Here is a 16,427-nt window from a genome sequence, read left to right on the forward strand (position 1 = left end):
CACCAGTTCATAAACTCATGCGTACATGTTGATTTGTAATTCCTCTGTTAAAATATTAATGGTTCTATTTGGCAACCTTAGATTTAGAACTGTTTTGCATTATACTTTTATCTAAAATTAACTTCTATATCTTGCAAGCCTGAAAGATCATCATATAAGATGATTCTTTTACTGATTTGTAATTGGAATTAAGCTTTGCTGGAGCACCACCTTTTAAAGCTTTAGTTGAGCATATCAACACTCTGCCCCTACCGTCCTTATTTCAGTCTGCTACTTTATTGATGTACCAGCATGGAAAAGGGAATGTTAAATGATGATGTTTATCAAACTGCTAAGTTACAACACTGGTTTTAAGCTGTGCAAACATAAACACATCATCATCATCATTTAATGGCTGTGATGATGATGACATATCTAAGTGTATGTTTGCACTGCTTAAAACCAGTGTTGTAACTTATCAGTTTGATAAACATCATCATCATTTCAGCATGTATATATAGATATATATATGACAGGCTTCCATCAACCAAATTGGATTCACAAGATGTTACATAGTGGGGGGGTCAAACATGGAATCACATGGTTGCCAAATAAATTTATCTACACAGCCACAATGGTCATATCTCTAAAGTTAATATTTTGATTTATGAAACCTGAACTTTTGAGAGACTAAAATAGTGTTATTACACGTTTGCCCTTCCCAGAGATATTAACAATATAAATTAGGTTAAATGATATCAACCAAACATCATGGGCTCAGCTCATCAAGAGCTTTATCTCTAATCTGTGTTATTTATATATTACAGATAATTACAATTAAATGCTTTCCCAGTGAATCACATATTTTATCTTATAAGTAGTCTATATTTTCAGAATACTAAACTTTTTATCAAAATGGCTATGTTACAAATTTAGGTAAATTTACATTACAAATTACTAAAGGTTTTTTTTTTTTTTTTCTCACTTTCTCTGTAAGAACCAACTTTCTACAATTTGATCTAACCACCCAAGTTCAAGTTTACTTTTTTCTACTTTTGGCTTCGATAAAATCTTAGTACATATTTCTTCCCACACTATTCTTATTACATATCCATGATGTTTCTAATTTCCTATAACTTTCTCAGAACGTACCTCTATTTTCAAACTTATATCACGTATCAAATATAAAGCCTCATAATCTCTAATGATTTGCTATGGTAACCATACATCTATAATATTGCCAAACCTACTCCCAAAGAGCTATATCCACTTTTAGGACCAGAAAATACTTAAGTGCTGATCAGTTGCTAATCCTTTACAAAGCTCAAATGTAACTCATACGAGAATACTTCTCACAAATATCAAATGGTATTGCTGCTATATTACACAAACATTGTAGATCACACAAAAACACTTTTTGGTTTATTGGCATAGACTGATAGCCAACTAATACAATGCTACCTCTATCTTGTTTCTTCTGCCACCATTCCTTTGAGCTAGCAAGATGCATATTACCACCACCCAAGCTCACTTAAGTCACCTGCCTCTCCCCCTCTCATCTTTTTGTCCAGAACTTTTCACTAAATGCTTTGCTCCAGAATCTTTCTCTTAGAACTGTGTCCTATTGTACCTGTCTTCATGTCTGTTTTTTCCTTCAGTTATTAACTGATAGAATTTCACACAGAATATTAACCACACCAATTGCATCAGTCATTGAGGACGTACAAAAAACATCAATGTCTGCCTTTCTTCAGCAAATGAATTACAGTTGTTTAGCCTCAGAAGCCCCAAATAGATATAACTGAAAGCATTTCAGCTGTGATGCACTTTTTTTTCTCTGCCATACAGTGTGTTGCCAGCACTTGGTATTCTGAGTTCAAGTGATAGACTTACTCCATTGCCTGGTTTATCATTGTCACCTCACCTTGAGTGCATCATCAGAATCCACTCTGTTGCAAGCATTTGGGCCAGGGCTCCAGTTTCAGGATTCCTTTCTCCTTCCACACCAACTGTCTCAGTGGTCCTGTAAAGAGTCGTAACCACAGCCTTCCCTCCTGACTAAATTTTTTTTTTTAAATTAATATATATTTTGTAAACCAGTAAGATATGACATGAGGGAGATTTAGCTGCTATATATAGCAAGCTAGGCAATCACATAGAGGTTATTTTGTTGGCTCATGTATATATATATAGTGTAAACAGACTTGCAACACTAGTTTTTTCTCTAAATTATATACATATTTTATATTGGGAAATTTGATTTAGTATTGCTAAATTGAATTTTTCCCTGTAAGTTTTGGAATTTATTCCCTATTATTCATCATCATCATCATCGTTTAACGTCCGCTTTCCATGGGTTGGACGATTTGACTGAGGACTGGTGAAACCAGATGGCTACACCAGGCTCCAATCTGATTTGGCAGAGTTTCTACAGCTGGATGCTCTTCCTAATACCAACCACTCAGAGAGTGTAGTGGGTGCTTTTACGTGTCACCCGCACGAAGGCCAGTCAGGCGGTACTGGCAACGGCCATGCTCAAAATGGTGTATTTTACGTGCCACCCGCACAAGAGTCAGTCCAGGGGCACTGGCAACGATCTCGCTAGAAAGTCCTTACACATGCCACGGACACAAGTGCCAGAAAGGAACGCTGGGCACAAGTGCCATCACGATTTCGCTTTCGCTTGCTCCAACATGTCTTCGCAAGCAGAGTTTTGTGTCCAATGAAGGAGGTGTGCTTACACTGAAAATCTTTTGTTCTAGAAATTTAAATATAAAGGGAACTCCTAGCTAAGTGCGTACATTGCTTGGTTTCAATCTCCAGCTGTTAGTATTCATTTCTCCATTATTAATACTTTTCCTTAAAGCATGAATGTCACAACTCTTATTTCTTATGTTTTAGTTTACATGCCTACTTAGAGAAAGCAATAGGACCCCATTTTAGTGTAATAATCCTAAGACACTATGATAGTCAAAGAGAACTAGATCTTTAAACACACATAGGAAAAGTATCATTATACATATTTTCTTTCTATAAATATCTTTCTATTGTCGTTTCTTTTAACTGCTATTCATTTGTTCCCACCCTAGTTACATCAATATGGAATTTTTTGGATGATTTGTTTTCCTAAACAACTAATAATATCTCTGTTATTTTATGTTCATTTTATTAGAAAGGAAAAAGTATCAAATTGTAGTCTAAGATATAATTACTCACCTCTGATAGATAATTTTCCTGTCTTTTTCAACCATCAGCAATTAACATTGATTTATTTCCAATACAAAAGAAACCCTATAAATTGACTGATGAACAAGTGTTCATTATCAATGTCTGGATAATAAATCAAATCGATAATATTAAGAACAGAGTGAACTGGAATCTCTGAAAAGGAATCTATTTTGGACAGTACACCCTCAGACTGTTGATTTATTCAGATTGTCAAAGCAACCTCTCTTTTTCAGTTTATTTGCGGGAGGTGGTAATTTTAGATAGTACGGCAGACAATGCAGTATCCAAAACAACTTGCTGTGAGATGAATTCTTGGGTTGTTGCTGTAGGAGAATTTTCAATCCATGCCAGTTTTTCTTTGCAAGAATTTATAATAAGGTTCTGGTGATAAGAGAGAAACAGGACTTATTTCAGCCATAAAAATTGGTTAAACAATTTTACAGATTAATTCCTATACCGTCACTTAATGAGCAAGGTAATTTCCATATTACCGCCTAATTTTTAGGTTAATTTCTCTATATTCCTCTAATCACGAGGCCAATTTCCATGTTATTCTACATTGCTACTAACATATATCTTCTATACAAGTCATACATAATGCACCATTTATATACTATTGTTTCATGAAGTCAAAAATCATTTTAGATCCAACTTTCTATTCATACTCAGTTTTAGAACCTATCTGTTTTAAGTATACAGATTAATTTCAAGTTTAAAATTTATGCTTAGTATCAAATATAGAGATAAAACTTTACACAATACTGGTAAGTTTAGGTGATTAAAATATAAGAAATAATATCAAACAAATAAAACTTGAAAACAAACCAAATGTTCTTCATTCAATAATACCTCAGCATAGGAGGTGACACTGTATAGTTATATCAATCTTTACTTTCAATAAAATTAAGGTATTCAGTTCACTGATAATGAATATAAAAGATTAAGTCTAACAAAATTTAAACTAAGAACCATGAGACTGCATAAACAAAGAGGCTGTAGAGTTTCCTTATTCAAGGAGTCAACAATTGGTAAATTAAACTGGAATCATTAAAAATTCTATCACTGAGGATTTCTTTGAACTTAGGTTTTACAATCTTGCTTGGTTTTTTTAATTTATTTTGCAGAAAATATGTTGATATGGCTGTAATAATTTAGACCAAAACTAACTTATTGCCATTCTAAGTGAATAACTATGGGTAAGAATCACTGAAATTTATTGTGCATATATATATATATATACATTATATTAATATTTCACTTAGGCATAGCGAGACTAATAACCTGGTGTAGAACTCAATATACATATGGTCCAGAACACAATGTTAGATGAGTATAGAGTGGTAATAGGAAAAAATGATGATGCTGGAAGAAAACAAAGGTTATGTAATGAACTTGGCTAGCTTACAGCTGTTTCTGTTATATGATGTAGTGGACTGTTAGTTGAGTCCCTGGGTAACATCCTATACTACATTATTTACATTTGACAGATATTTGTCCTCATCTTGTTTGTTGTAAACACAGCATTTCGGCTCATATACCTCCAGCCTTCATCAAGTGTCTTGGGGAAATTTTGAACCTGGGTTCTCATTCCCTAGGTATTATCGATGTTATTATTATTATTATTCAGATCACTGCTTGGAATCAAACTCGGAATCTTGGGGTTAGTAGCCTACGCTCTTAACCACTACGCCATATACCCATGGGCAATTATGGAGTGAATTTTAGGGCTTATAAATCTAATATTTTCCTATCCTTCCTTAATACCGGTTCCCATATGCTACTCATATCTGCACTCAGTCTGCTTAGGAGGTTGTTGTGTCCTAGCATATGTGCTGCTTCTTTTAGTTTTCATATTTTCCAGTGTTGTTCTCTGTCTATTATTTTAACTTCATCCCATGGGGGAGGTGGTCTCCATTTTGCCATACCTGATCACCTGGCTTGAATATAATGACACCAGTGGATTCATATAAAGCTAGAAGAGTAGCAGAAAGGGCAGGACATGCCCTCGTCTGTGAGAGGATCCATTACAACCATTGGAAAACACATCAACTAAATAACGAAATCAAAGAGAGGTTATCTTCATTACTTAGGAAAATAACCAGAGATGATGATAGAAAGAGAATCCAACAAGATCTAGAAAAGTCGTACATGAAAGAATTTGAAATGGTGAAGACACGCCAGATTAAGAAGTTTATGAAACTCAAAGGTCAGAGAATGAAGACTGAAGTCCATCACCCACCTGTGAAAGCAGTAATTAATGTAAGTAGCCGACATCTAGAAAGCTCTGAAGAAGCTGTACTAAACAAAGGTCTCAACTTTACGACAACCATCAAGCACATTCCATACTTGGACATAATAGCCCCTATTGAAGAGATAGCAGTAAAGATACCAAAAGCTCAGGGAGATGAACTAAGGTGGAAAGTGAGACAGGTACTGGAAAAAGCGAAACTTCCCAAACCAAATATCACTAAGGAAGAAAAGTTCGCTATCAAAAGACTACAGAGTGACAATTCCATCATAATATTTCCGGCAGACAAGGGAAATGCTACAGTGGTGAAGAATAAGGCTGACTTCTCGGAAAAATTGGCAAGTCTTATGAACCTGGGTTTTCATTCCTAAGTTGTTGTTTTTTTCGATGTTGTTATTATTATTATTATTCAGATCACTGCCTGGAATCAAACTCGGAATCTTGCGAATCTTAGCCCAGGCTCTTAACCACTATACCCACGGGCATATGGCATAGTGGTTAAAAGCACGGGCTTCTAACCCTAAGATTCCAAGTTCGATTCTAGGCAGTGACCTGAATAATAATAATAATAACAACATCGGGGAAAAAAAACCTTAGCAATGAGAACCCAGGTTCAAAATTTCCCCAAGACACCCGATGAAGGCTGGAGGGTATATCAGCCAAAACGTTGTGTTAACAACAAACAAAATGAAGACAAATAGCCGTCAAATGTAAATAATGTAAAGAATATAAGCAGCGATTGTGATACCCACCACAAAGAAATGATCACGCTCAGTAACAATCTATTAAGCAACAACTACCCCCATAACATACTATCAACACCAATTATGAAGAAAAGAGAGGATGAAACCAATAAACTATCTGCAGTCTGTCTACCCTATGTGAAAGGCCTCTCCGAAAAGATACAAAAGATATGCGGCCCATATGACATCAGGACAGTATTCAAGAGTAATACAAGCACTTCCAGGCAGTGACCTGAATAATAACAACAACAACAACACCCCAGGTTCGAAATTTCCCCAAGACGCCTGATGAAGGCTGGAGGGTATATCAGCCAAAATGTTGTGTTAACAACAAACAATGTCTGTCAAATGTAAATAATGCAAATAATATACATAATTCCTCATCTCTTAGATATAGAACTGTATCATTCAAACCTAATCTAAGGATATTTAAATATTTTGCTTCTGTCTCACCTTTTCTTCCCTAGAGGGTTTTTTCTCTGGTTCAATAAGTACATCTTGTATAGCTTTAATTCTGGCCAAAAGACTTTCTTTGGCAACTAAAAATAAGAACATTAAATTACAATTACTTATTTTCAACAGTGAACTATACTTACTTTACAAATCAGCAAACCTACTTCAGAAACAAAACTCACACAAACATAAATCCTATTTAATTAAAGATCCACACAGCAGTGATATGATTAAAATAAAGCTGTGCACATTTATATTAAACATGTTCATGTACACTCAAAAGTGGAAAAACTTTTGCTCTGTTGACTGACTTAGAAGAGAAAATTTCCACATAAATAATATGTGTAAAAACATACCAAGCTGAGCTTTGGATGAAATAACATGTGTTTTTGCATTGTTAGACTTCATTAGCTGCAGACACAGAATCTGTCATTCATAGCCCACTAAAAACTGCCATTCTTATGTGTAAACAGTAAATAATAAATTTGCTTAAGTGTGCAAAGCTTTGTCAAGCAGTGAGAGTGCTTTCAATTAATTAATGCTCTCTAGACATTTTCAAACCAAGATGAATACAAATAGCAATTTTACCATTTTTATCCTATCAAATTAGGTATGGAGTACATTCACAACTACAATGGCCTTCAATTCCTTTGAATGAGGGCATAGAAAAATGTTATTAAGTCAGAACAGTGTATTGTCCCAATAATCGCCAGGTTTTGTTATGATGGCAACAATGATGGTCAAATATTTTGTTCCTTTTCTATAGCATGGTTTGAAGAAGATCTGTCCATTATAACTAGCAACTAAAGCAACCAAACAGAGGCTTCCATCTTGTTGTTTAGCCCCAGGTTAATCCTGTGTAGGCAGACTTATGATCAAATGCATTCCAGCAATAACTACCTTATGTTTGTCCAGTCCACTCCATATTACATTATCCAATGTGCATTTGTTTTCTAAAATAGGGTGTGATTTGAGAAGGCATGTGACCTATTGTTTCAGGGTGTTGCACACACAATCACAAAGTGTGGGGTTTTGGTTCCCAAATTTGGTGGTGCACTGTGTTCTTGAGTAAAACATTTCATTTCCTATCACTCCAGTTCACTCAGCTGTAAATGAGTAACCCTATGATGGACTGGTATCCTATTCATAGGAAATGTTGTGATCTTGGTCACTTATGCACCATGGAAACTGGGTACAGCCAGACGGGTCCTAGAATTTGGTACATGATTTAAGAAAGATCTGTTTACTATTTCTAAAAGAGGCTAAGTGACTGTGTAGAGGCTCCCTCATTGGCCTGAAAGTCACCCTTATTGTCACATTAAGTCAAGTATAGGTAATGAGTATTAATATGTCATGTAGTTATAAGGCAGTGAGCTGGCAGAGCAGCTACCACATGAGGCAAAATGCTTAGCAGCATTTCATCTGTCTTTACATTCTGAGTTCAAATTCTGCCAAGATCAACTTTGCCTTTCATCCTTTCAAGATCAATAAAATAAGTATCAATCAATCACTGGGGTAGATATAATCAGCTTACCTCCTCCCCCAAATTTTTGGTCTTATGTCAAAATTTGAAACCAATATGCCATGTAATTGTTTAATAGTTAAATAGGAAAGCAAGCGTTAGCTGCACCATCTTAACTCAGTAATCGTTTTAACAGTTCTGATATCTTTTATAAGAAAAAAGGAAAATTAAAACTATTATATGCTTAATATCAATATCATCATATCGTCTTATAACAATTTATGTTAGCATCTGAAATTATACAGAACTATAAAATCCCTGTACGAATGAAAAGTTAACAACAATGAAAAAATTATTACAGCTAGCTTCATTAGAATTAGTATCGCACTCTCTCTCTCTCTTTCTCTCTTCCACTTTCTCTTCCCCTCTCTCATATATTTATTCACTCTCTTTACCTTACATACTATTATAAGAGTACACTTGTACATATATACTCAGACATGCACATATAAACATACATACATGTACATATGCATGCATAGATAAACATAAAAGAAACACACTTTTAAACATTCATTCTAAAGTTCTAAAAGAAGCCCCTATATTAAAACCCACAGAATTTATATGAAAAACAACGGGATTTCTTACAAGCCCAGTCAATGAAGTCAATGCATTCAACTTTTCCATAACGTTGGGCTATATCCTTTGGGCTTTCATTACGGATATTATTTATTGTAAGATCAGCACCATACTCTGTCAGGATTTTGAGAACAGCAACTTGACCCCAGGCAGATGCATAATGAGCAGGAGTGTACCCTAAAAATAGAAACAAAGTGTGAAAGATAAATATTTATTTATCCTTTGCTCTTGTACATAAGCAGAGTCAAGCATTTGACTATTCAAAATCATATCTATGTATTAATGGTTGATCAGTCCTTCATTAGTTTATTGAACTTTAAATAGCTCCAAACAGCAACTGCAGAACACAATAATTACTTACAATACAACTACACTTTTTAACAAGTTTTAATTAAGTGTTTGTGTGCTGGAGCATCTACAGAATACTTTAGTGGGTATTTAGAAATGCCTTCATTGCACAGTTAAGAGTAGTAGGAACTGGAGGCTAATGTAGATTATACAGTCAAAACAACATACTTGCAATGTCAGACTGACCTAAAAATGACCTAGTGGATAGAATGCAAAGGTTATTGACCGATTAAGCTAAACTACCCACTACAAATTCCTCTGCAAATTTAAGATGTATAGAAATCTCACTTTATGAGACGCTCTCATATGTTAAATTCAAATTACGACAAACATATGAGAGCATCTCATAAAGCGAGATTTCTATACATCTTAAATTTGCAGAGGAATTTGTAGTGGGTAGTTTAGCTTAATCGGTCAAAGCATCGTGATGTGTAATCACGGGGATGTGAGTTCGAGTCCACAGCTAGCCACCTACACTTTTCTCTGCAAAATAGGGGTAGTTTATCCTGTTCAGGCTATATTATTAGCATTATTCTGCGATTGAGAATTTAAAATCACTTCTTTAACTTTGTAAGACATCTCAACGCTTCTAAAAGCAAATTTCATTTGTTTGTTTACGTTTGTTGTAATTTGAATTTAGCAAAGGTTATTATTATTTTACAGGTTTTCAATCTACATAATAATAATAATGAAATTATTGTGTATAGTGCTCAGGTGCAATACAATTTATCAAGGGTTCATGTATAGTACATAGAATTATGTACAAATGTCAGGAAAGTGAAGTATATGAGTCATGATATACATGTGTGCATGTATATGGAGGTGGTGATATCAGGTGTAGTGTTGGCGAATTTCAGGAAGCATAGAGGTTTTAAAGGATGCATTGTCTCAGCAGCCAACAACTGATGCAGGTAGTTGTGAATAAATGTTTCCAAAAGTCATAGGGGCTGTGCTGTTTTCTGACTTTGTAGGCATGCTCATGTGTGTTAGACACATGGAATTCAAAAAGGTGCTCAAGGTTGTTGTTGGCACGATGGTTAATAATTTTGTGGGTCTTTACTAAGTCAGTTGCCAGACATCAGAGCTTCAATGTATCGAAGCCCAGCAAAGCAAGGTATTCAGAGTGTGGTAGATGCCTGGTGGAGGGTATTCATTTGGTTGCACATCTCTGAACAGTTTCCAGGAGAACAATGTTCTGAGCAAGATAAGGGTTCCAGACTGGTGATGCAAATTACAAGTGTGACCACACCATAACCATATACAGCCTTAAATAGATAGCTGGAGAGCAGCTGACTAAGGTCTTGCTGAGCGATGCCAATATACCCTCAGCCTTTTTGGCAATTTTAGAGATGTGCTTTGTCCAACGCAACTCGCTGATGACAGCAATGCCCAGGTCATGTTGTGGAGGGAGTACGTGGATGCTGGGTTTTTCCTCCCAAAATGTATGGTGGTACACTTGTCCACAGCCAGCTTGAGTTGCCAGTCCATGATTCATTGCTGCATTATATCCAGATCCAATTGCAGGAAAGATCTATAGTGTTCAGGATCTTTTTATCTCAAGGTACAGCTTGATATCATCTGCATATTTCAGTATTGAGGCATTCTTTAAGTTGGCATCTATGTTATTAATGTACAAACAAAAGGGGACCAAGAACAGATCCCTGCGGTATACCAGATAACATCTCATAGAGTGAAGAATGCTGTCTTAGAACTGTGACTACTTCTTTTTTTGCCTACCATCCCTGCAAGGGTCATTAAATATATTGTTATGCACTGTGGTCTATTCAAGCACATACATCTTGTGCTAGAAGACAAAAAAAAAACGGGGAGCAGCATTTCTTTTTAAAATACAGCATTGAAAACATGAGTATATTCTACTTTTAACTTTTTTATTGGAGTTTTTTTATATTTTCATATGAATTCTTTGGTTCATTTGTTAAGTTCTAGTTCACAGCCAACTACAACAATCACTAACTAATGTCTGTAACTACATTTAGTTGTTAGTCACACCATGAAGTCTTCTGATGGACAGTAAAAATTGTTTGAAGTGTACATTGATATTAATAATAATAATAAAGAGTATGGAAACTTGTACATTCACAAAATTTATTTTATAGTTGTATACAGCATATTATAATGGCCTATAAGTTTCCTCTGCACCGATAATATTGCAAAATTGCATTTGCAACAGTGAGTAATTGTTGCAGTGGAAACACATGTAGGTCATTATAATATGCCGTACATAACTATAAAGTAAATTTTGTGGATGTACAAGTCTTCATACACTTTATTATTATTGGTGTATATATATATATATATCATCATCATCATCATCATCATCGTTTAACGTCCGCTTTCCATGCTAGCATGGGTTGGACGATTTGACTGAGGACTGGTGAAACCGGATGGCAACACCAGGCTCCAGTCTGATTTGGCAGAGTTTCTACAGCTGGATGCCCTTCCTAACGCCAACCACTCAGAGAGTGTAGTGGGTGCTTTTACGTGTCACCCGCACGAAAACGGCCACGCTCGAAATGGTGTCTTTTATGTGCCACCCGCACAAGCCAGTCCAGGGGCACTGGCAACGATCTCGCTCGAAAATCCTACAGGAGCCAGTCAGGCGGTACTATATATATATATATATATATTTCTATATATATATATATCATCAGTATCATCATCATTATTTAACGTCTATCTTCCATGCATGCATGGGTAGGATGGTTGACAGGAGCCGGCTAGGTAGAAAAACTATCCTAGGCTACTGTATCTGTTTTGGCAGGGATTTTACGTCTGGATGCCTTTCCCAACACCAACCACTACAAAACTTAACTTCTACTAAATGTGTTGAGTGTCCTTTTATTTCAATTGCCCACTCATATATATATATACATATATATATATATGTATGTATGTATGTATATATGTACACACACACACATGATGGGTTGCTTTCAGTTTCTATCAACTAAATCCACTCACAAGGCTTTGAGGATACAGTAGGAGATACTTGCTCAAGATGCTGTGCCTGCTCTTCACAACCATACCTTCTCCTCACCACTATAATCAGGCTCTATCTCTGAACACATGCTAGTAATATATATATTTTCAAAGAATATTTTAAAAATTAACATATAAAATATATAATCATCCTCATCATCAATTCTATGTCTACTTTCTTTGTTTGCTGGGTTGGACAAGCTTCCACAATCCCAGTCACTTCCCATTGGGAGCTACTGCTCAGTATTTATTACTGGATGACTTTCCTAATACCAGCCACTTTACAGTGTACAGGGTGCATTTTATTCATGGCACCAACATTAGAGAAGTTGAATAGTCTTCAATAAGAGAGGACAAGAGGAACCTCATAACCCAACACTTTCTCAGGTCATTTAGCCAACCATTTTACAGTGGGAACAGTAGGTCGGTGGCAGGTACACATTTAATGTAAATTTATAGATTTCTCAATAACCTAAAGTGTTTATACCAAGGTGGGGAAGGAGAGGGAACACGACAACAGAAACACTAGAAAGATACACACACACATACACATGTATGTGTGTGTGTGTGTGTGCCTGTATAGTGTGTGTGTATATATATAACAATTACAACATTACAACCATTATGATATATACCCAAATTTGCTATATGTTCTTTGATGTGTTTTTGTCTAAATAGCTGAGCATTACCACTGCTTCAGAGTTTTGTGGTTATTGTAAGAAAATATAAATTTATAACTTGTGCCAATCAATATGGGAAATAAATATTACTATGAAATATAATTTCAAGCTTGTGACAGAACAAACGTCTACTTAAAAAAAAAGAAAAATTGAACCATTCCAGTTTCTGTACAACACTTATTGAAATGGAACTGCACTGTATCAGACATTATTGCATAACACTGCACTATACCTCACACAAATGCAAACACACTGTGATATTTCAAGGCTATCATTCTTCAATGTTTGATCTATAACTATGACATTGGATTGGTGGAAATGTTATGCCGTATTTAGTTATGTCCCTTTATGTTTCATGTTGAAGTCCTGTTAGCATTGACTTTGACTTTCATCCTCACTGTTGTGTGAGCAAATGTGGAACGAATTCATCAGATCTAATCCTTACTTGTAAATGCGAGGCCTTATGTGAAGTCAATATTAGGTTATAAAATTAAGGCAAGAATCAAACTGAAGACTCCTGGATTGAATTGCCAACACTGAGATATCTCACTGATGCAGGAGCAACTATATAGTTCCTCTCGCTTGACTTGCATTGTGTCTTTAAAAGTAGGAAAGACACATTATGTGTTAAAAAAAACAAAGTAGTCATAGCTGGAATTGTTCTGAGATTGACCTGGGACTCTAAAAAACTATCAATACCATTCATGCAATTTGTATCAGCTTAATCAATGAATGATAACTGATAGATTTTTATCAAGAAAACAGATTGCTGTAACAGTTGTGCTTATAGGAAAATGATGTCTACATCAATTACTAAATAATTAAAAAAAGAATACTTTGTGTCTTACCTGAAAGACAAAATTAGTATTGGTTTCTAACTTTGGCATAAGGCCAGTAACTTCAAGGTAGGGGCATAGTTGGATACATCAACCCCAATGCTCAACTAGTATTTATTCTATCGATCCTGAAAAGATGAGAGGCAAAGTCCACCTCAGCAGAATTTGAACTTAGAACATGCAGGTGGATGAAATACCACTAGGCATTTTGCCCAGAGTCCTAGCAATTCTGCCAGCTCACTGTACCAAAGACAAAATTAATATCAAATGACACTATTTTCGAGAAATTTATAAAGAAATGATTTTTTACATTAGGACTTACTTCATCATATATAGATCTTAGGAGAACAGAAGTCGAATTCAACCCCCAGCAGGACTGTAAAAGGGCTGTATATAAAGAATGTAAAGTGGGTGCAACTAATTACTACAAAGCTTTTAAGGTACTGTAACATATCAACTATCCACTGCCTTCTAAAAATTTATGACATGTTAATGATTGTATTTCCCTTATTAATGTTATGATTCTTCAAATACTCAATGAGAATTTACTAAGATATAGTTTTTCTTTCCCGCTGATTTTTTTTTTTTTTTTTTACTAGACTCAAGGCTTCATACCATAGGAAAAGGAAAGAAGGTGGATTAAAGTCAATGCATTTCTCAATTACATCATTGTAATGTAAATGAATAAAAATAGGTACAAGTGAGAATTGTAATAGGCTCACTGATTCAGCTTGTTTGCCTCAACTCTATATCTTACAAGTTAATGAGATGATACTTGGAGTTGTAACTAGAACCTTGATATATATACTCTTTTTTAAAAAATAACTGAACATCTGATGAGATTTGGAACCACAGATTCTTGAGTTGAGTAGCTGACCATTAGAAAACGTATGTCAGCAGGATTCATAGACCTATTGCATTCCTTCCTTGTGTTGAGTGGGTGAAAAACTAGTAACAACCTGGATAGGTTGCTAGTAAGTAGCTTCACAGAAAAATTAATGAGCACCTATTCTCTACAGTTACCTAAACTTAATATAGAAACTGAATCAATAAATATAAACATCAAGAATAAATTTGAATTCCCGAATCTTAAGCTGACTTCCCAACCCTTTCATTTTAATGTTTTTTAAATAAAAAAGGATTTTGTAAATAAATTGTTTCTAATAAAGCTGTCGTGGAGGTAGAATTAAGTGTGGTAAGGTACGTCTGTGTGATGTATGGGACATGAACTTAAGAGGTGAACTAAGAAATCTGATACCTTCACAGTTGGCTAGGTTGACGTCCGCTCCCTTTGACAACAACTCTCTCATGATGTCAGTTCGCCCCAGAATAGCGCACAACTCCAGGGGTGATTTACCCGTAGCATTGCGTTCGTTCAATAACGGAGGCACTAACAATTCATTTTCTTCATCGTTTAACGTATCGACCAGAAGTTTAACGCTATTATGTAGAATACAATGGGTGATAGGAGTTTCGTCTGGGCTAACATTGATTTCTGAAGAACTGACTTCTTCTGTCACTTCCACATCTTCAGATATTTTCCTCATCATTGATGCGCTAAATCTTCTTGACTTTGTTGTTTGAGGAATGAGATGAACAAGAAAATAATTTAGAAAAAGTACTCATTGGACAAAGTTTCCGACTGTTGTGACGCCATATTGTTAGTCGTTGTTATAGCTACCACCGGCTGACTACTTTGAAATTATCGCTGCAAGTTTGTCTAACACTTTATCTCTAGCTTCCCTATCTCAAGCTCAAACACAAAACCTGTGAATAAACAGTTATCGAATTTACTCCGCCTGAGAACTTCATTCTTCGTATTTCCAGCTCCTTGAATCAACAGAATAATTATAATGGAAAAAGAAGATACCCCAAAAGTATCATAATAACCTTCCTTCCGTTAATAAGTGCATGTGTGTGAGTGTATGTGAAAAGGGGGGCGTCTGTCTCAAAACTTCAAAGTTGAGTAACGTTTTTATGCTTGGATTTGTAAACTACGATAAGAATAACACTGGTCATCAAAGAATTTGTCCAAAGAAAAAGAATACCTGTATCTTGTATGTTTTTACGAAATGTTCTTTTTTTTTGTTGGCACTCCGTCGCTTACGACGTCGAGGGTTCCAGTTGATCCGATCAACGGAACAGCCTGTCGTGAAATTAACATGCAAGTGGCTGAGCACTCCACAGACACGTGTACCCTTAACGTAGTTCTCGGGGGAGATTCAGCGTGACACAGAATGTGTCAAAGCTGGCCCTTCAAATTACAGGCACAAAAGAAACAGGAAGTGAGAGTGAGAGAAAGTTGTGGTGAAAGAGTACAGCAGGGTTCGCCACCGTCCCCTGCCGCAGCTCAATAAACACTCACAACGCCCGGTCTGGGAATCGAAACCGCGAGTCCGCTGCCCTAACCACTGGGCCATTGCGCCTCCACTATGAAATGTTCTTAATTAGCAACGTACTTTTTATTATTAATGCTGAATTACTGATTATATTTACACTAATTAATGTTGGGAGAAATCACCTTAATTTGCAATAAAAATACTTTTAAAAAATGAAAGTAATAAGAAATAGTGTAAGAAAACCAAATGTTGAAGAAGTCAATATTATGTTGGAAGAAATACACACACACACATTCGTTTCCAAACTTAATTTCTCGGTAGGTGGGAAAAAAATTGTTTTGGATCGAAGAAGGAAAAAGTGGAGAGGAGAGGTCACTCTTGGGTTTGTTTGATTTTCACACACGCACGATAAAGAAAACTATATTATAACAACTTATAAATATTTTCTAATATATATATATATATATATATA

General features: G+C 35.5%; 1 protein-coding gene across 1 annotated transcript; it reads right to left on the reverse strand.

The window, feature by feature from the left end:
- Positions 1-3,128: 3,128 nt before the first annotated feature.
- LOC106870826 (ankyrin repeat domain-containing protein 45) lies at positions 3,129-15,640 on the reverse strand. The gene is made up of 4 exons (XM_014917049.2): positions 14,875-15,640; positions 8,762-8,929; positions 6,652-6,737; positions 3,129-3,588 (listed from the first exon to the last, which is right to left on the reverse strand). Exons 1-4 carry the CDS (start codon positions 15,164-15,166, stop codon positions 3,442-3,444), a joined length of 693 nt encoding a protein of 230 aa, XP_014772535.1. The 5' UTR covers positions 15,167-15,640; the 3' UTR covers positions 3,129-3,441.
- Positions 15,641-16,427: the final 787 nt, after the last annotated feature.

The sequence above is a fragment of the Octopus bimaculoides genome, chromosome 1, assembly GCF_001194135.2.
Source record: "Octopus bimaculoides isolate UCB-OBI-ISO-001 chromosome 1, ASM119413v2, whole genome shotgun sequence".
Lineage (NCBI taxonomy): Eukaryota > Metazoa > Mollusca > Cephalopoda > Octopoda > Octopodidae > Octopus > Octopus bimaculoides.